Source organism: Chelonia mydas, chromosome 2 (genome assembly GCF_015237465.2).
Source record: "Chelonia mydas isolate rCheMyd1 chromosome 2, rCheMyd1.pri.v2, whole genome shotgun sequence".
Lineage (NCBI taxonomy): Eukaryota > Metazoa > Chordata > Testudines > Cheloniidae > Chelonia > Chelonia mydas.
This window is the reverse complement of record NC_057850.1, coordinates 198,185,243-198,206,213: the sequence shown is the minus strand read 5'-3', so window position 1 is coordinate 198,206,213 and position 20,971 is coordinate 198,185,243. Positions and strand designations below refer to the sequence as shown.

General features: G+C 42.8%; 1 protein-coding gene and 1 long non-coding RNA gene across 6 annotated transcripts in view; one reads left to right on the top strand and one right to left on the bottom strand.

The window, feature by feature from the left end:
• Positions 1 to 20,971, bottom strand: part of ANKRD28 (ankyrin repeat domain 28) — a 231,293-nt gene that overhangs the window by 10,220 nt on the left and 200,102 nt on the right. For all 5 annotated transcript variants that reach the window (XM_043540995.1, XM_043540994.1, XM_043540996.1 and 2 more), the window contains 6 exons: positions 18,740 to 18,827; positions 18,560 to 18,643; positions 17,851 to 17,996; positions 17,553 to 17,635; positions 17,297 to 17,379; positions 7,926 to 8,017 (listed from right to left, as the gene is read on the bottom strand). In XM_043540995.1, the coding sequence (XP_043396930.1) occupies positions 7,926 to 8,017; positions 17,297 to 17,379; positions 17,553 to 17,635; positions 17,851 to 17,996; positions 18,560 to 18,643; positions 18,740 to 18,827 (576 nt within the window). The remainder of the gene's footprint in view (positions 1 to 7,925; positions 8,018 to 17,296; positions 17,380 to 17,552; positions 17,636 to 17,850; positions 17,997 to 18,559; positions 18,644 to 18,739; positions 18,828 to 20,971) is intronic.
• LOC119565391 lies at positions 1,097 to 14,503 on the top strand. Its single transcript, XR_005224014.2, has 5 exons — positions 1,097 to 1,273; positions 11,110 to 11,306; positions 11,934 to 12,082; positions 12,993 to 13,117; positions 13,923 to 14,503. It is a non-coding gene; the product is annotated as an uncharacterized LOC119565391 (long non-coding RNA).

Sequence of the window (20,971 nt, the reverse complement as noted above, 5' to 3'; positions counted from 1 at the left end):
CTGGATCTGATCACTGTATGGGGAGACGAATCCCTGCTATCAGAACTCTGTTCCAAAAGACGAAATGCCAAAATATTTGTAAAAATCTCCAAGGGCATGAAGGACAAAGGCTATAACAGGGACCCACAGCAGTGCCACGTGAAACTTAAGGAGCTCAGGCAAGCCTACCAAAAACCCAAGAGGCAAACGCCCGCTCGGGGTCAGAGACCCAGACATGCCGCTTCTATGATGAGCTGCATGCAATTTTAGGAGGTGCCCTTACAACTACCCCACACCTGTATGTGGACTTCTGCAAGGGAGTCTCACGGAACAGGGATGAGGATTTGGGGGACGAGGAAGATGATGAGGAGGGGGAGGTTGAAGATACCACACACCAGGCAAGCGGAGAAACCGTTCATCACCCTGGAGCCAATACCCTTCCAACCCGGGCTCCCGGACCTTGAAGGCAGAGAACGCACCTCTGGTGCATGTACCTTTGTAAATATAATACACGGTTTAAAAGCAAGCGTGTTTAATGATTAATTTGCCCTGAAGACTTGGGATGCATTCGTGGCCAGTACAGCTACTGGAAAAGTCCCCTCCAGGGACATCTCAATGAAGCTCTCCTGGAGGTACTCCCAAAGCCTTTGCAAAAGGTTTCTGGGGAGGGCAGCCTTACTGCGTCCTCCGTGGTAGGATGCTTTACCACGCCAGGCCAGTAGCACGTAGTCTGGAATCATTGCATAAGAAAGCATGGCAACGTGTGGTCCCGGTGTTTGCTGGGCATTCAAGCAACATCCGTTCTTTATCTCTGTGTTATCCTCAGGGGAGTGATATCATTCATGGTTACCTGGTTGAAATAGGGGAATTTTATTAAGGGGACATTCAGAGGTGGCCATTCCTGCTGGGCTGTTTGCCTGTGGCTGAAAAGAAATCATCCCTGCTGTTAGCCACGTGGTGGGGGAAGTGGTGAATCGATCACCCCAGAGAATTGGGTGGGGGGTGTGTGTGTGTGAAGGGGGGTTAGTTGGGTTTGTGCTGCATGTTAACCCGAAAACATCAGTCCCTCCTTTTAAATGGCCAATGTGTCTTTTTCAGTTTTACTCTCCCTTTTTTTCCTCCCGCAGCTGCAAATGTTTCAACACTGTCACTAACATCTCCATCCCAGAGGCTAACGCAGATAGGAAGGCCAAAAAAAATGCACTCGTGATGAAATGTTCTCTGAGCTCATGCAGCCCTCCCGCACTGACAGAGCCCCGCAGAACGCATGTAGGCAAACAATGTCAGATTCCAGGTAAGCACAAAATGAACATGAGGACAGGAGGGACGCGCGAGAGGATAGATGGGTGGAGCAACAGGAGAGGTGGCGGCAGCATGATGAGAGGAGGCAGGATGCAATGCTGAGGCTACTGGAGGATCAAACTGATATGCTCCAGCATAGGGTTGAGGTGCAGGAAAGGCACAGACTGCCACTGCAGCCCCTGTATAATCAACCGCCCTCCTCCCCAAGTTCCATAGCCTCCTCACCCAGATGCCCAAGAACGCGGGGGGCGGGGGCTCCAGGCACCCAACCACTCCACCCCAGAGGACTGCCCAAGCAACAGAAGGCTGGCATTCAATAAGTTTTGAAGTGCAGTGTGGCCTTGTCCTTCCCTCCTCCCCCACCCAATCCGGTGCTTCCCTCCTCCTGGGCTACCTTGGCAGTTATCCCCCTATTTGTGTGATGAATTAATAAAGAATGCATAAATTTGAAACAATGACTTTATTGCCTCTGCAAGCAATGGTCGAAGGGGAAGGGGAGGGCGGTTGGCTTACAGGGAAGTCGAGTGAACAAGGGGGCGGGTTTTCATCAAGGAGAAACAAACAGAACTGTCACACCGTAGCCTGGTCAGCCATTAAACTAGCTTTCAAAGCTTCTCTGATGCACAGCGTGCCCTGCTTTGCTCCTCTAATCGCCCTGGTGTCTGGCTGCACATAATCAGCGGCCAGGCCATTTGCCTGAACTTCCCACCCCGCCATAAATGTCTCCCCCCTTACTCTCACAGATATTGTAGAACACACAGCAAGCAGTAATAACAATGGGAATATTGGTTTCGCTGAGGTCTAACCGAGTCAGTAAACTGCGCCAGCGAGCTTTTAAATGTCCAAATGCACATTCTGCCACCATTCTGCACTTGCTCAGCCTATAGTTGAACAGCTCCTGACTACTGTCCAGGCTGCCTGTGTACGGCTTCATGAGCCGTGGCATTAAGAGGTAGGCTGGGTCCCCCAAGGATAACTATAGGCATTTCAACATCCCCAATGGTTATTTTCTGGTCTGGAAAGTAAGTCCCTTGCAGCAGCTGTTCATACAGACCAGAGTTCCTGAAGATGCAAGCGTCACGTACCTTTCCCAGCCATCCCATGTTGATGTCTGTGAAACGTCCCTTGTGATCCACCAGTGCTTGCACCACCATTGAAAAGTACCCCTTTCAGTTTATGTACTGGCTGCCTTGGCGCTCCGGTCCCAAGATAGGGATATGCGTTCCGTCTATCGCCCCACCACAGTTAGGGAATCCCATTGCAGCAAAGCCATCCACTATGACCTGCACGTTTCCCAGAGTAACTACCCTTGATAGCAGCTCAGTGATTGCGTTGCCTACTTGGATCACAGCAGCCCCCACAGTAGATTTGCCCACTCCAAATTGATTCCCGACTGACTGGTAGCTGTCTGGTGTTGCAAGCTTCCAGAGCGCTATAGCCACTCACGTCTCAGCTGTGAGGGCAGCTCTAATCTTGGTATTCTGGGGCTTCAGGGCACGGGAAAGCAAGTCACAAAGCTCCATGAAAGTGCCCTTACATATGTGAAAGTTTCACAGCCACTGGGAATCGTCCCAGAAATGCAACACTATGCGGTCCCACCAGTCTGTGCTTGTTTCCCGGGCCCAGAATCGGCGTTCCATGGCATGAGCCTGCCCCATTGCCACCAGGATAGCCAAATTGCCGGGGCCCGTGCTTTGAGAGAAGTCTGTGTCCATGTCCTCATCACTCTTGTCACCGCGCTGCCATAGCCTCCTCGCCTGCTTTTGCATATACTGCATGATAATGCGCGAGGTGTTTACAATGCTCATAACTACCACGGTGATCTGAGCGGGCTCCATGCTTGCCGTGGTATGGCATCTGCAGGAGAGCAGAGTTGCAGGGAAAGCGGTGGTTGGATGACCAGTTTTGCAGATCTACTGCACCGTCTGCTGCCAGGACACATCAGCTGAGCGGGCTGCACGCTTGCCGTGATATGGCAAGACAAGAGCAGCCAAGGAGAGTTGCAGCGGAAGCGACGGATGACGATGGTCATATAGAGGACCTGCGAGACCACCAGGAGAGCAGAGTGGCAGCAGAAGCGGTAGTTCGATGACAACCGTTTGCAGCCCTACTGCACTGTCTGCTGAAAGCAGTATGGTGCCCGCACGGAAAAAAGGTGCAAAACGATTGTCTGCCGTTGCTTTCACAGAGGGAGGGGCGACTGACGACATACCCAAAACCACCCACAACAATGTTTTTGCCCCATCAGGGAGCTCAACCCAGAATTCCAATGGGCGGCAGAGACTGCGGGAACTGTGGGCTGTGGCCGCACTCTGCCGACTTAATGTGCTTAGTGGGAGACACACAATTAAAATCGCTTCCTAAAAAACTGACTTCTATAAATTCGACCTAATTTCGTAGTGTAGACATACCCTAAGAAAAAAGTTCAAAAAGCACCAGCTGACCACGTGACAGGGATGTTCAACAGTGCAGCAGATTTTGTTTTTAGTGTTAATAACAAATCATAGCACCTACAGGTTAAAGTGAACAATGACAGTCTTTACAGGAGATGTGCATTTTGAGGAGGTTTCGAAGGAAAGGGCTTTTAGAGACTGCTGCTCTGGGATGAAGAGGGCATTTCAGGCAGACAGGGGAGAACAGAAAAAGGTTCACTATTGATACTCAATGCCACAGAACTCCAGATAACATTTATCAATGCTGCAGATCTCTTGTGAAGGTGACAAGTAAAACAGATTTGTTTACACTGACCATGTGCGTCATTATTTCTACTATTTGTGCGCTATGGTGAAATTAATGCAAAGAAGGAAGAAATACAGAGTACTGATTGATTTTTATTGTTGAAATTTTTAAGACATGCTACTTGTTAATGCTCTGTTGACCAGTGTTATCTGGAACATGACATCCCAGATGGGCATTAAATGCTGAAAAAATAAAACTACTGGCCAGTCTGAAGATTAAACAAATTATTTACATTTAATAATTACTTTAAAAGTACCATTTATAATAATTGTACACTCTTCAGGCTTGAGTTTCTGTCTTGCACCAGCTAGGAGAGATCTCTAACACACTCTATGTTTAAATATACCTAAAAGATTAAGTGACTGCTTGCCTCAAGAAGGGACAATGGACATCTGTGCCCTCAACCATCAGTTCTAATATAGCACTTTTCATCCATAAATCTTTAAGTGCTTTACAAAGGTGGCAAATATTACCCACATTTTACAGATTGGGAAACTGAGGCACCGGGAGGTGACATCACCCAGCAAACCACCAGTGGCAGTCAGAGGAATAGAACTCAGGTCTTGAGTCCCAGTCCAGTGCCCCCCCTGAGAAATTTAAAAATCTCCAGTACTACAAGTGAAGACAGCTGAATACAATAAGCTCAATGAAATTTCATAAAAGTGAACCAAACAAGATTCCTCCCACTCTGAGGGGAAAAAGCAAGACACATTATTCATATTCTACTCATCAATAAAAAGGATTATCGAGAGAGGATTGAGAGAGAGCTACAATGCCTCAAGCATACCCACAGAGGCATTCTAAACAAATTTAAACAGAGCATGGGAAGAGCTGTGACATAACCAGATTTTGCAGCACTGACATGACAATCAATCACTGTGGAAATACAGAGTCCAGAAAATGATGTTTAGCAGAAGTAGAGAACTCATGTAGATGTTCTGCACACCTGAAGTCTGAAACTGGCTGCTATCACTAGTATACTATTGATCACAGGCACCTTTAATATGACAAGTTAAAGGCAGTTTAGCTAAAGTTATGTAGTCTTGCAAACAATTTTTGAAGGTTTTCTTAGACCAGGGGTGGGCAAACTTTTTGGCCTGAGGGCCACATCGGGTGCGAAATTGTATGGAGGGCCAGATAGGGAAGGCTGTGCCTCCCCAAACAGCCTGGCCCCTCCCACTTCCCGCCCCCCCTCAGAACCTCCCACCCATCCAAACCCCTCCCCCCCGCTCCTTGTCCCCTGACCACCCGCCCAAGACTCCGCCCCCATAATACCCCCCCCCGCTCCCAGTCCCCTGACTGCCCCCCACCCAGAACCTCTGCCCTATCCAACCTCCCCCCATTCCCCGTCCCCTGACTGCCCCCTCCCAGGACCCCCCGCCCCTTGTCCCCTAACTGCCCCCCCCCCAAAACCCCACCCCTATATAACTCCCCCCGCCCCCGCTCCCAGTCCCCTGACTGCCCCCCACCCAGAACCTCTGCCCTATCCAACTTCCCCCCATTCCCCGTCCCCTGACTGCCCCCTCCCAGGACCCCCCGCCCCTAACTGCCCCCCCCCCAGAACGCCACCCCCTATCCAACCACCTTCTGCTCCCTGACTGCCCCCCAGGACCTCCTGCCCCTTATCCAACCTCCCGGCCTCCTTACCATGCCGCTCAGAGCGGCATGTCTGGGAGCCGCACCGGAGCCAGACACGCTGCCGCGCTGCCCTGCATGAGCGTGCGGCGGCATAACTGCGGGGAACGGGGGGGACAGCAGGGGACGGGACGTGGGCTAGCCTCCCAGACCAGAAGTTCAGGGGCTGGGCAGGACAGTCCTGCGGGCAGGATATGGCCCGCGGGCCGTAGTTTGCCCACCTCTGTCTTAGACCAAAACTTACTTAATGTTGTGGTGCCAAATGAAGGAAAAAACTCGATAAACTTATGGCTGGGTAGCATTTGCCTGATCCAATAAAATTCAATAGACCTTTTCAAATTTACTTTGTGACAAAGAGCTTCACGAAGACAGACGTGGAAGCAGAGGAAAATTATTGAATGATTAAAGTGGTAACAGATGGAATTTAGGATTAATTTCCACCTTGACTTTTACCTAAAACTTAGTACAATCATTAATATCAAGTGAATTTAATCCTAAGAGATAAAGTTGAAGCTAGGAATAAAAGTTTAAAATTAAAATATGAGGTCACAAGAATCAAGTGGCTCAAAAAGAGGTTTTATCAGCTAAGGATATTAATTGCCTATGATACTGGAGGTTATTACTAAGAAGATTTTTAACAGAGTTTCTCAACAATTCTCTCATAAATTGGAATGTGGAGGGCTAAACTGAAGTTGGTCTATCTTTTCCATATTCATAAAAAGCCAAATTTCTTTTAAATGAACACACGGAAGATACCTGTAACCTAGACAGGCCAGCACAGAAGATATTCCAGCAGTTTTTGCTGGAAGTCCATGTAATGATCCACTTACATTGATAAAAAAGTCACCACGCCAAGAATTATAGATCTCACGCCTGCAAAGGTTTTTGTTGTTCCGATGACACTTTTTGTACCAAGGTAAAGAAAAGGCTGCAGTAGTAATGAATCCTTTCTGTTTTCTCCTTCCCACCAAGCCTATCATGACTTCTATAATCCTGAACTGGATTTATCAATCCCTTAAAAAAGGCCAAGACAGATATGAAATGTGTGCTCTGTCAACTAAAAGCATCATCATCTTGCTATCTCACATCCTAAGCAGACATGGCCATGCCAAAGACAAAGTCAGTTTGTATTCATAATGGACATCCAGGGCTGCTGAAAACAAAGAAATCAAACTGTCGCTATAAAGAAAAACTAGAAACCCAAATGATAACTAAATTAGATAAAACCAACAGGTCCTTTCAATTTAAAATTAAAAGTTAAAAAAGTTCACATGCTACATTTACCTCTGAGTCCCTCTGACAATTGTGTGATTTTTACTAAAATGTTTCTCTCTCCCGTTGCAGTGTGAAAGATCCTCACAAACAGGGGGACTGACTGACTACATAGGGGAAACTGATCAGACAAATAGTCTGTCAAATTCACACGCTACACAAACTAACCTCACCCCCAAATATTTTACCCTTCTAATCTCTTTTCATTTTAGAGATCTACTGATGTGGCAACCACTACCTATGATAAATAATGTTTCAGATAGAGTAAGCAGTGAAATATAGAAACATAATGGGAAGTTACAAGAGAAAGAAACAGCTTAAAAAGTGATTGGAACTATAAATTTCACAGACATTTCTGTTGAAAAAAGCAGCAACCACTCAAAATCACTTTCCTTGCTGGGAAATAAAACAGCACAAGGACTACAAAGCTTTTCAGACAGGAGAAAAGAAAGTGACAATTGATGGTGTTAAATTCCATTATGTCCCTACAAAGTGCACGATTTCACCTTTGAGATGAGACAGTTCTGTTTCCTTGCTTCTATGTACTGCAAAGCTCTTATAAGCCAGAGGCTTGAGACCCAAAAACTGGGATCTATGGTACATACTTACCTTTAGAAATTTATACTCAAAAGATTTTAGTTAACTGCATGCCTATTAAACCGAAGTCACTAATGTCCAAAAGTAGAGAATACTCTGATACTGTGTTCTTATGATCGTTTCCAATATTGCTAAAATGATTGTATTTACACCTAATATAATCAGACTGCAATGCAAAATCAGTTATTTGCGTGTGATAACCTGCATTAATGTTCCAAACTTAATCAGGCTCTTCCATTTCCCCTGCTTTGCTAATCTGACCCAGCATCCACATGTCCTATTCTTAGAAGAAGGCATTCCATCATATAACCAATATAAAACTTAAGAAAGTTTACCACTTCACAAACCAGGAGCATAAACTACTGTTCCCTACTGGAAAACAAGGTGAATTTTATTCTTACCATTTTCATCTACAGCAAGTACACTTGCTCCCTTGCCTAAAAGTTCTTGAACTACAACTGTTAATCCATTTCGAGCAGCAACATGCAGAGGTCTGTGAAGACAAACAAACCTGGTTATAGAAGAAGCCTCAAAACAAGATACAAAAGAATATTTTAGGGATCAAGTGCCCATCTATATTGACAACCACACTATGTATAGCCTTTATTTGTTCTGTTCCTTAACTTCTTATACAATGTAAAAATTTTTAAAAAAATTTTCATTTAGAATTAAAAAAAGAAAAAATGTAAAGCTGAATACTCATTATTCCTCTTAACAGCAAAGAACATTTCTGCAGTGAAAATTATGTACTAGTAATACTTGTTACTTTTTATGACATATGACATTGTGAGGGAATAACTCTTCATCTGGCATGCCTTATTATAACAAAAATATTAAAAAGCACTTGTTAAAAGGGTAGCAACAAACGTTCGCCTTTAGTGTTATTATAGCAGCTAGTTGTGTCCATAATTAAAATAACTAATCTTTCACTGCAATCTGAAAGTAGATTGCAGCACATCTGGGGAATTATGCAGGTCAATGGCAATTGTCTTTTATTAGAATACCACTAGCAAGATGCTAGTCATATTCTATTATATAGAATAGTTAAAATCAATATTCCCCCAATTTTTTACATACATGTGCGGAATTAATTTTGTGCGTGCACAAATATGGAGGTTAGGAGATATGGGGGTGGGACCGAGGGGCTCGGAGTGTGGGAAGAGGCTCAGGGCTGGGGTAGAGGGTTGGGGTGCAGGCCCTACCATTTGTATTCAAGTGGTTTGCATGTGAGGTGCTGAGTCGGCATACCTTGGTTATGTAGAGTGCGATATTTTTCAAAAGCAGTCAACATTGGCTTAACTCTGCTCCCACTGAAGTTTTTCCATTGACTCCAGTGAAGGAGAGGTAAGCAAACACCAAGTGCTTCCAGAAACTTTAATCCTTACTTCCTCAAATGCAGGTTTACTAAACACAAATTGGAGTAATTATAATTTTAAAAGAACTCTGTCATATCTCCCACACTGAAGGTGATCATTTAAAAAAAAAATAACCCAAACACTGGTGTTTGCTTTTTAAGTCTTTAAAGATATATGTATAGAAGTTCATAATATTTGCTGTTACTTTAAACTAGCTTATCCCTACCAAATCTTTCTTCTTCTATTTGAAAACACAGCTGTGTGCTATCACCTGCTCTTCCTAATGAAGCTACATTATATCAAAGGTTCTCTGTTAACAGCTTGCTTGACTGGGCATTCATACTTTTGAGGTCAGGATGTACTCAGGGACAGAGCATTGCTGATGTAAAACCAGCAGAGGGAGCTAAATTACTTTTCAGGGTACTGTAAACCCGGTAATAGGTTTTTACTACAGCTGGTCAAAATTTTTCACAGAAATATTTGAAAAGCCCTTTTTCTTGAAATTTTGACAAACAGGAATAAAACTGTGCAGAAATTCTCAGTTTTCCCCACCCCTGCCCAAAATGTTTTTTATTGGCTTGTTTTTATACGAGACTTGCATGCATTTGGTCTGTGATAGTATACGGAATTTTGATTGATTACTTAATAGAAATCTTTAAGACAATACATTCCCAACCAAATTTAAGGTAGCACAGATTTTTGTGCTCACACTAGTTTTGCATCAGAAGTAGTCATTTAAATTACACATACTCTCTGTGCTGGTAAAAAGTGGAAACAGTTGTTACAATTAAACTGCAACTAGTGGTACAAAACCATATAAACCTTGCTGTGTACACTCTTTTGCACTCCCAGTTCTTTTCTAGTAGATAGCAGAGATGATTCCCTTTGTAATTAGTGATCTTAAATAGGTTCTAATCTTTTAACCATTAGTAACCCCAGCACCCTTTCCAAGGAGTGTGATAGTCTTAAGAGCCAAGTTTTTTCCTGACTTAACCTACTGTGAAACTAGATAAAGTGAATGCATTGCTGCCCGACCTGCTGCAGCGGGGGATAGGTGCCTCTCCCCTGCCGCAGCAGGTCCAGGGCCGGGGCTGTGGGAGAGGTGCTTCTCCCCCTCTGCAGCCCTGCATACCCCAAGTAACTACCTCTGTGCGTCCCTTGATACCCTGAGCTTAGAAGGAACTTCGGTTGAAATACTAATGCCTTTCTTTTAGACAGATTAACTTCTGGCTTTCAGAAACCAAAGATCTCCAATTGTCTCTGCAGATGGAATAATTTTCTCACAATTCAAGGCACGAAGTGGCAAAAACAACACAGAGCACAATGAATTCATTATCTACTCAAAACCTTCAACTATTAAATGTAACTTTAAATTTTCAAGACACATCAATCCATCAAGCAAAGCAGACAGATTTACCTCAAACATTATAATTGCATCCTCTTTTAAAGCATCAGTTAAAGAGGAGTGGTAATCAAAATTTATCTAATTGTTTTTAAAAAGAAACCACAACAGGGCACACAGTATACCCAATAACTTCAGTAGTTCACCTCAGTTCTATACTGACTTTCATTTATTATGAAGTTTGTGAAAATCCCCAAATTAATCTCACTACACTGCATATGAAACAAGTACATTATTGATAAATCGTAAACTGAAATAAAGCTCATGGTGTGGGGGCGGAGGGGAAACAAGAGGTTACATACTTTGTGCAGTAACTGGTTCTTCATGTGTCCCCCGAGGGATGGCTCCACTTCAGATGCACATGTACCTCTCAAGCCCTTGGTTGGAGATTTTCAGTTAGCGTCCATCTGGCCCACGCATATGCCTTAATGCTTCCTCATGTTTAATACCGAGACTGTACCCAAATGTCCCCTAAGGAACAGTCTGAAGCAGAGGGGAAGGAGTGCAGGTAGTAGAGCACCCATAGGGACACACGTCTCGAAGAACTGCAATTACTGCACCAAGTGAGTAGTGTGTCTATGGGTGCTCCACTTCAGGCGCCTTCCCAAGCAGTATCCCCAGATGAAGGAGGGAGCTTTAGAATAGAGTCCAGAACCGAAGACAGTACTGCAGAACCAAGTGCTGCACTGGATCTGGCAGCATGGATCAGGGCATAATGTTTCAAAAATGTACATGTAGTGGCCCTACATATTTCAGATATTGCTACATTCTTCAGTAATGCTGTAGATGTTGCCTAAGTTCTAGCTTAACGTGTTATCACCCTTTCAGGGAAGGGGTGGTGGTGGATGAATGCCTGCAACATCATAACAAGTGATAATACATCCACATATGCATCTTGATAATCTCTTGAGTAGGGACTGAGGACCCTGTGGATCCATCCGTGAAGGAAATGAAGAGCTTAGATGGATTTCCTAAATTGCTTGGTCCTATCGAAGTAGAAAACCAATGCCCTTCTAACATCCAAGGTATGTGAACAAGATTCCTGTAGAGAAAGAACTGTGTGACTTTGGGGAAAACACTGGTAGATGAATGGACCGCTAAGGTGGAACTCCGACAGACGCTTAGGTAAGAATTTGGGGTGTGGACATAGAGACCTTGTCCTTAAAGAACACTTTGAAAGGGGGTGGGGAGGAATCTGCCATCAAGTCTCAATCTTCCTAACCTTACAGGCCAATGTGATGGCTACTAACAAGGCCGTCTTCATGCAACACAGAACAGGTTGCCATTAGTTCGAATGGAGGTCTCATAAGGTAACTGAATACCAAGCTGAGGTCCTAAGTCAGGATAGGGTTTCTAATCTGGAGATAGAAATTCTCCAAAACCCTTAATAAATAAATAGATGATACTGGATGAGCAAAAATTCTCCTTCTACTGGAGAGTGAAAGGCTAATACCAATGGTGGCCAATGGATCTTAGTCGAACTGATAACTTGATTTCTTTAGCTCCAAAAGATAATCAGAGGACTGAAAGTGGCACCAAATCAGGCAAGAGGCATCAACAATACCAATGGAAGACTCTCTTCCATTTCTGCAGATAAGTAGTGCAGGCTGATCTTTCTTTACTATTCAGTAGTGCCTGTTGTACTTCTATAGAGCAGGAGGATTCTCTATGAATCATCAAGGAGCCATGCCCTCAGGCGAAGAAACGCTAGGTTGGGATGAAGCATACAACCTGTACCATGTGACAGTAGATGAAGAGTGGCTGGGATCCTGGACAACAGTTGGACACATATGTGAAGCAGGTAAGGGTACCAAGCTTTTCTTGGCCACGTTGGCACTATAAGGATAACTTTGATTCTGCCCTATCTGATCTTGTTCATCACCGTCAGTAGTCGCAGTGTTTGAGGAAATGCATATAGATCCTTCTTCCAAGATGGAAGAAAGGCATCTCCCAAGGGTCGTGGCCCAGACCCCCTCTTGAGCAGAAAACAGGACACTTCCTGTTCCTGGAGATGGCGAAGAGATCCACTTCTGGCAGTCCCCATTTTAGGAATATACTGTGGAGAACTTGGGCATCTAGCTTCTATTCCTAATCCTGTGAGAAGTGTCTGCTGAGGACATCAGTGGTGATGTTCTGAATACCTGGGAGGTAGACTGGTGAAATTTGGATCTGATGAGCTATGCTCCAATTCCACAGTTTCACGACTTTGCTGCATGGGGATGGGGATCAGGGTGATTTCTTGAGTTGTTCATGTACCCTGAGTTGTGAGGGTATTGAGGAAGGCTCCCCATCCCAACAGTGATGCATCTGTTGTTAAAGTCACTGATGGGGCTGGGCAACAGAAAGGAACACCTTCACAGACATTGAGTTGATCCTTCCACCAGTCTGAAGAGTCCCTCACTTGAAGAGGAACTATCAGCTGTCTGTCCAAGATGTGTTAGATTGGAGAATATGCTGCTTTGAGCCAACTCTGGAAGCAACGGAGAGGTAGCCTCGTGTGATTTGTCAAAAAGGTGCAAGTTGCCACATGTCCCAGGAGCTGAAGTCCATTCCTTATTGTGGTTCAAGGGCTCCCCTAACTGCCCATCCAGAAATGACAAAGTTAAGAAGCTGCTAAAGGAAGACAGGTTCTGGCTGTCAGTGAGCCCAAATATGTCTCTATAAACTGTACCTTCTGTACAGGGGTTAGATGTGGACTTTTTTACATTCAGCTACAGACCCAACTCTGGACCACAGCAAGGACCATCTGGGTAGAAGACAACACTGCTTCGTAGGAGCGGCCCTTGAGTAGCCGGTTGTCAAGGTATAGGAAGAGTAGGATCGCTTCTTGTCAAAGGTAAGCAACTGCTACTGCCAGGACTTTTGAGAACAACCTTGGGGCCAAGGAAACACTGAAGGAAAGCACTCATCATTGGAAATGATCCTAGCCTATAGTGAAGTATAGGTATTTTCTGTGCAATGGGTACATTGTTATACGGAAATATGCATCTTATATGCTGTGGGCTGAAAACCAAACCCCTTTCTCTAATGAAGAAATTATAGCTGCCAGTCACACATTCTGAACTTTTGAGACTTCACAAACTTGTTTAGAAGTCTTAGATCTAAGTAACATCCTTGGCACAAGGAAATACTTAGAGTAAAATCACCTGTCCCTGTGAGGAGGAAGAACTGGCTCTATTGCTCCTAACTGACAGAGTTCACTTCTTGTCTCAATAAAAGCTTGCAAGAGCGGTCCCTGAAGAGGGATGGGGGGGGGGGGTCGTCAAAGGGAGGGAGGGACATAAAATCAAAGTATACCATTCATTTTATGAACTCTATAACCCAGTTGTCTGTAGTGATCCATCTCCAAACATGCTGGAACTAGGCAAGGTGGTCTCCAAAGGCGGAAGGTGGGCTAATGGGTGCAGCTGTAAATCCAGAGGTGCAGGAGGATGTGAACCCTTGACCAACCTATCAAACCTGTTGCTTTGAAGACAACTGGGTGATCTTGGACGACAGTTGGGAGGCCCTCCCTCTCCAAAATCTAGGTCTCTTTCTGCGGGGGTGGGGGGAGGGGTTTAGTGGACCTATCGAACCCAGAAAACTGAATAGGATGCGATCAGTGGCAGTCTGTGACTCACTAAACCTTTTCTTATTTGTAGGTGTATATATACCCAGGGATAGTAAAGTAGCCCTAGACTCCTTTAGAGTATGCAAGGACTCATCTGTGGTTTCCAAGAACAGCTTACAACCATCGAAGGGGAGGTCCCTCCACTGTGTTCTCTATTTCTCAGAAATCCTGAGGGATGGAGCCAAGATGCCCTGCACATCACCACTACCACTATGGAGATGGACCTGGCAACAGTGTCTGCAGCAACTTAGGATTCTTGAAAAGCAGTTCTGGACACCAACTGACCCCTTGAGGCAGTGGATTGGAATTGCTCCCTATATTCTTGTGGCAGATGTTCAATAAAAGCTATGAATCTGTTATAATTTATAAAATCATATTTGGCTTAGGGATGTAAATAGTGGTTAAAAAAGTAACCGTGTAACTGATTAAAATTTTATTGGTTACACAGTTAAATGTTTAACCAGGGAACTAGCACTCCCACATTTTACGCAGGACTCCACCGCCCGCTGGTTAGGGAGGAGAGGGCTGTACAACTCTGGCCTCCCTATGAGACAGTATCAGTAGTTTGGCAAATTGTTGATAGGCAGCCCAAGGATCACAATATTGCTACTGGGGGGGCCCATATAGCATTGGGGGTGGCATGCAGGGTTGGTTCCACCACCCTTGATAATGAGCCCAATCTTCCCTATGATTTGCAGAGAATGTGTTCCTGAAGGGATATGTTGGGGAACCCTAAAGAGAAACAGGAGACCAGCAAGGACTTCCCTTCATCCTCCCCTCCATTACATTCAATGGATGACTATCTGCAGAAAATAGTGGAGTCTCCTCCAGTATTGGAGAACAGTAGCTCAGAGTCTGAGTACTCAAACACTCTCAGTACTCATGAGGAACTGGGACTCCGTTATAGAGTGGTCCTTAGTATATCTGAACTCCTGTGGTATCGAGTAGGGGATTGGTACTGATGCGGTAGCTGAGGCCACAGTTGCTGTAGCCAGTGGTACCGCTGATGGCAGGTGTACTAAAGTGGACGCCAATGGTGTCTGGTGCTGTTGCTTGCTTGATGCCCAGGATTCTGCATGCATGGGTACCAATGGTTGGGCTAAACATCGTTGAGTGTCTCTGCTTTTGCCTTCCTTGCTGGTAGAAGGTACTAAGGGCCTATCGGAGTCATTTCTCTCCTTCATGCTACAGGACCTTATGGCCCCACCAGTACTGGAGGAGGAGTCCTTCGATTCAACAGTATTGAGTCAAGAGGATAAGGCTTCGGAGACCGTAGATCTCACCAGGGAACTGGGCCTATTTGGAGATGGCTCCTTAAGGTGAGAGTCCACAATCCTCTTTTTGGAAGCCTTCCCTGAAGCCTCCAAAAAGAGGGGGGAGAGGGGATGGGATGTCTCCTGACCGCACTCAGAAGCTGGCTGAAGGGAGCGTTCCTTCATTACCAGTCTGAGTTTAGTTTCTGTTTTTCCTTGCCCTGGAGTTGAGAGCCAGGCAGAAGTTACCCTTCTGGGAGACACAGGACTCCCTCAAGCAACAGACACACACAGAGTGGCTGTCATTCACAAGTATAGCCTCTCAGCATGAGAGGCAATGTTTGAGATCTGGCAAACCAGGTATGCCCAGCCAAGAATAAGATACATCTCCCTGAGGGGAAAGAAGGGAGTAAAATAATCCTCTTGCTACTTACCTAACTGACTAATTAGAAGTACACTAACAACTATAAACACTATCTTAATCACTATAGGAATATTAGAAAAGCTGAGGCACGGTCAATGTGGACATGCTAGGGCTCTGTCATAGGCCAAGGCAGATGAGAAGGAACTGAGGGCGGTTTGCCAGCACATCCCTATACAGCCTTGGTATCCAGAACAAGGAGCCATAGGCAACATGTGTAGGCTGAATGGTCACTGCTAACTGAAAATCTCCGATCAAGGGCTCGAGAGGCATATGTGCACCTGAAGAGAAGCATCCACAGGGACACTACATGAAAAAGAATTGCACCCATTGTCTGTAGCTCAAAATATTAAAGTTCAAGAAGTAAGAAGCATTTCACACCATGAATAAACTGAAATCCATTTGAAAAAGTTATTTACAATTTGGGCCTACCGGATTGAGTTCCTAAACCAAGTGCATCACAAATTATGTAATGTTTTTTAGCAAGATGTGGGATGCACTTGGTTTAGGAACTCAGTGTAACTGATTGTAAAATAAGCTTCCATACCAGTAAAATATTTTAAACATTAAAATTACTCAAGTTTTGTGCAGCTAAGTGCATGACACTTCTTGCCAGTGAGAAAAAGGTCACTGATTTTCCCCTGGAGAGGCACATGAGCCGTATGGTTGATTCAGGTTGTTTGGAAGAAGTTAGAAGAGACTGTGCCCATCCTCCTTAGTGTGCCCCCATTCTCTTTATCTTATTTTGTTCCCCCTTTTGTCTCCCAGTTTGTTTTTTCTCCACCTCTTTCTGCCTCTCATTAGCCAAGCACCAGGGCAACCAGCCATCACCTCATCTTCACTCTTCTTCTTGCTTAGTGTGTTCCATGCTGCTTAAGATCCAACATGGAGAGCAGCAAAGAGCAGCAGCTTACCTGTCTAATTCCCAAATCAAAGCAGCCTCTAATTGACAGAAGGTGATACTGTAAGGAAATCCATTGAGCAACAATTGGATGAGAGAGATTCCAACAGAGGAGCAGGAACACATGACAGGGTTGCTAAATGCTAAAACACCCAAGAGTCGTTTAGCAACCCTGATAACAATCAGAAGAAAACATAAAAATTTAAGGCCTAATTAAAAGATTTTAGAAATCCATGTTCTAAGCTGCCAATATCACTTAAGAGAAAAAACCCAGAAGAATCAGTTATTAAAATCCTCCATCCCAGTTCCAAATACATTTCACAACTTTATAGAATGAAATGATTCTTAAATTTTGAATTTCCCGATAACCAGGCTCAAAAAATAGAATTCTGAGATAAAAATTTTTAGACCTAATGTGAGCTAGAAAACACCATATTGTCACGCTGTTTTAATAAAGGTAAACAAAAAGTATTCTCCAGCTAGTATTTTCATAATTAGTTAAGTCACCCTCCTTTTTTTTAAAACAGCAAATTAGATATTTGTAACAATCATTGGAATTAACTACTATTTAATTTTTAATAGAAAAAGCTGAATAGTGCTTATAAAGAATCAACACACAAGACTACTGTCCTCTAGATCATCTCATAAGATTGTTGTCATTCCTAGTAGAATTCCTTGAGCCATGATGGCATAAGATTTTTCCAACATTCTCTCTCTTATTCAGATAGAAACCTGAACACTTAAAACTGTTTATATAATTATGAGTTTTACTAACAGCAGAAATATATTGAAAATCTGACTGTAAAATATTGTTCAGTGGCCATACATACGTTTGCAAGGCTGCATTGGTGGCATTGATGAGGTTTCTATCCGTAATCTTCTCCAGTATTAACAAGGCACTAGTTTCATGACCCTAAATATACAGGAAACATGTTTGTCAGATAACACACTCATTGAAGAAATTGTTTTGTATGTCTTTTTGAAGTAGTTTCTGGAGATTTTACAGAGTTTGACAAAAGATCATATCTTGAAAAATAGTTTTTCATTAACATGCAAAAAAGGGCTCAAATAGAAACTGACACACACCTTGCTGCAAGCCAAATGGAGTGCTGTGTTTTTACTGCTATCTTGCAAGGTCAGATCAGCCTTAGCACTGCTAACCAGCACCTCTGAAGGAAATAAAAGTTTGCATTAACTAAATAGTGTGTTCCTAAAGGAATTATCAATTTTCCACTTTATAAAATGAAGATTAAAACCTAAAATAATATACTTCTAATAAACGTATGAATGCATAACATATGGTAATTTTAAAGCAACAATATCTATAGTATAATATTACTGTACATTATTAAAAGTTAAAGTAGAAGATATTTTCTCTCTTTACCAACGGTGTTAGTTTGCCCATTTTCTGCAGCCATCATTAGAGGAGTCTTTCCAGAAGAATCTACAGCATTTACTTGAGCATTATGACTGAGTAGAAGCTGTAAACACTCCACATGATCTGTAAAAGCTGCTGCATGAAGGGGGGTTCTAAAAGAAATCAAGAGGAAATGGGCTTACATCCAGGAAACATACATAATGTTTTATTCACAGGTGCAAACTTTGACTGTGATCCTGCAATTGTACCAGTGTGGGCGGTCACTACCATAAAAATACACTGATGTCATTATTGGTAGAGTGGTCACAGTTGCTATTAGAAGATCATTTTTCCTTTTTGGAAAATAATTGGCCTCAAATTTAAAATGAATATTTAGCAACCAGTAAGTCCATAATATGGACAAGGATGACTTAGAAAAATAAAATGGACAATTTAGTTAATGGGCATAAAGATTTATATTGCACAAATGTTTATGCAATTATAAAAATGCCCAAGCTCTCCTACACAATTAAAAATCAATTCAGCTCTAATAACACAATACAAGGTTTTTAAAAATCCCCAACAACATTTTTAGTATATAACAAAAAAAAGTCTTTAAATAGAAAAGAAGACTAATATGCCAAATAAGTTTAAAAAACATTAAAGCTGTGACACAAAAGCAAGGAGATTACTGTTTGTAGTGCACTGTTTCTAAGTGCAGTTGTTATATTCCTACCTTCCTTTTGCATCTGTTGAATTTACAATGCCAGCACCCAACGTATCAATTAACATTTCAGCAGCACCTTCATTGTCATTTATCCTATTAAAAAATTAAACAGGCTATTACTTAGAGAATGATTGTGCTTTTATTAAATATTGTAATGAAATCAGTTACAGTAATCTTGGACTTCCTTACACAGCACAATGCAATGGGCTGAAAGAATTTCCTTCCATTTTCTGGAAAACTTCCTGTTCCAAAAGAAGCTCTACACAGCTGTCATGACCTAAAAGTTTTAAAATCAGATATTAAAAACAAAACAACAAACACAGCTAAGGTAAATTAAATGACATTTCATTTGAAAGTCTTAAATGCACACTTGAATTACTTTAGATATGGCTGTATCTGGGGATGAACAAAAACACAGTGCATTTTTAGGAATCTGGAAGCCACAAGTACAATCAGAATACTAGGCCCAGTACTGAAGAAATTTATGAACTTTGAAGTCATGATGCATGTCTGGGGCACATGAAGAATGTTTAGCTAATTTAGCTCTTATAATATGGTAGCTTTACAGTTAATTCAATAGACTAACCACTTAGTCCAGTTGGAAGATTTTCTTCTGCTGTACTCCTTTCTCTAGTGGAAACAAATGTTTTTTGGGGTTTGCTTTTTTCCCCACTGAACTACTGAATAACGTGGAGTCACAAATTGAGTACATCCACAACATAGGCTGAAAGGAATCATGACCCAAACTTTAAAATAATTTAAACTGTAAAACTACAAAGCAAATATGTTCTTGCTTCTATATTATTCACTGTAATTAATTATCCCAGTATATATTCCTTGCATACACAGTTATATTTATTCAAACATTTACAGTCCTCTCTTAGGTGTAAGCTCCTTCTATATAAAGGCAGCAAGAAAACATCTGCTTCTTGATTTTAATAATTTTCTTCTCTCCTGAACTGTCTGCTCATATGTTGGAGGGACAAGGGTCTCTCCTGCATCCTTACCCAACTGAAAAAAAAAACTTTAGATTGCAGTGTTTCATCTCTCTCTGAAAGGGACATCGTCCTAGTGGAGTTTTTCCTGGAGTTTGGCCATAAATAATGCCACTGAAACTGATATGGATGACAATGCTGATAAGCCTCTATGTGTCATACTGGAAATTCTCTCACTGATTCTTCAGACAAATACCAATTAGCCAAGGATAAATGATATCATGCATATTTAGAATACAGAGGTGAAATGTAAGTATGAATTAATGTTGTAACACAGGGCCTACAGCCTTAGGCTTGTAAAATATATACCTTAGCCAAACAAGGCCTCAGGCCTAAAGACTGGTTAGTTACTCATGTCAGCCAATGACTGACTCTATATCATAAGACGAAACAGTCAGCTGCTGAAATTTAGGAAATATGTGGCAATGTATCAGTTAAAGCTGCTCAGAGTATTTGGGGGATTTTGCAAACAAAGCATCGGCAATGTCCTAACCACCAGTATGGTAACTGAGAGATGTACATATTAACAAGTATAAGGTGAAGTAACAAGTTAGCCTAAGAAAACTGGGTCACGCCAAAGGTAGTGGGATGTGGAAGTTCAAATAAGGAAACGGAGTTTAAGCCTTCATCAATACATATGAACCAAGTGGGTGTCAGCGAAACATTATAAAAGATGTATCAGGCCCTGCGTGCTTGAGGAGATCCCAGGATGACCACCACTGCTGCTGCTGATAATGCTGCTGAGAATGATGACAATGAGGATGATGACTGACTCTTTGGGTTTTTCCACAAGGGATGGTGTAAGTAAAGCAAATGCTAGATGTTTCGTATTGTTCTCTCTCTCCTTTACCGGACTGCTGTGTGTATACTGTTTGGTTGGCCAATAAAAAGTAAGTGTTACAAAAAGAGACTTTGTTGTCCCTGTTGTGCACCATGGCCACCCTTCTATTGATAACCTCTCCACTGTACTTGATTTTGGAGCTGAACCCTCACAGACTGGGTATAAACCCTCAGATTGGAGTGGATAATTATTTAAAATAACCTGTAACTATAGATAAGGGCTACACCAAACAGCTTAGTTTTCTCCACTCAAGCACAACTGCAATTTTCATCTTCCTATTTACTGTTAATCGGAGCTTTCCAATCACATAACAAAAGCAAAGGAAAACATTAAATATTTAGAGGATCTGCCTCAATTTGTAGAAGGATATTTTGTTCCTTGGCTCGTTTCCTGCGTCAAAGATATTTTAAACCAATGTTTGTCAATTACTGCACCATAGAAAGCAAGTTTTTAAAGATTCTAAATAAAGAAGCCAATCTTGGATGCCACAGCATTGTGTTTCTAGAGTTTAGTCCTGCATGTTCAAGGATCCTTTCCAGGATATCATTATCACTGGCAAAGACAAAAAGAAAGATATATAAAATC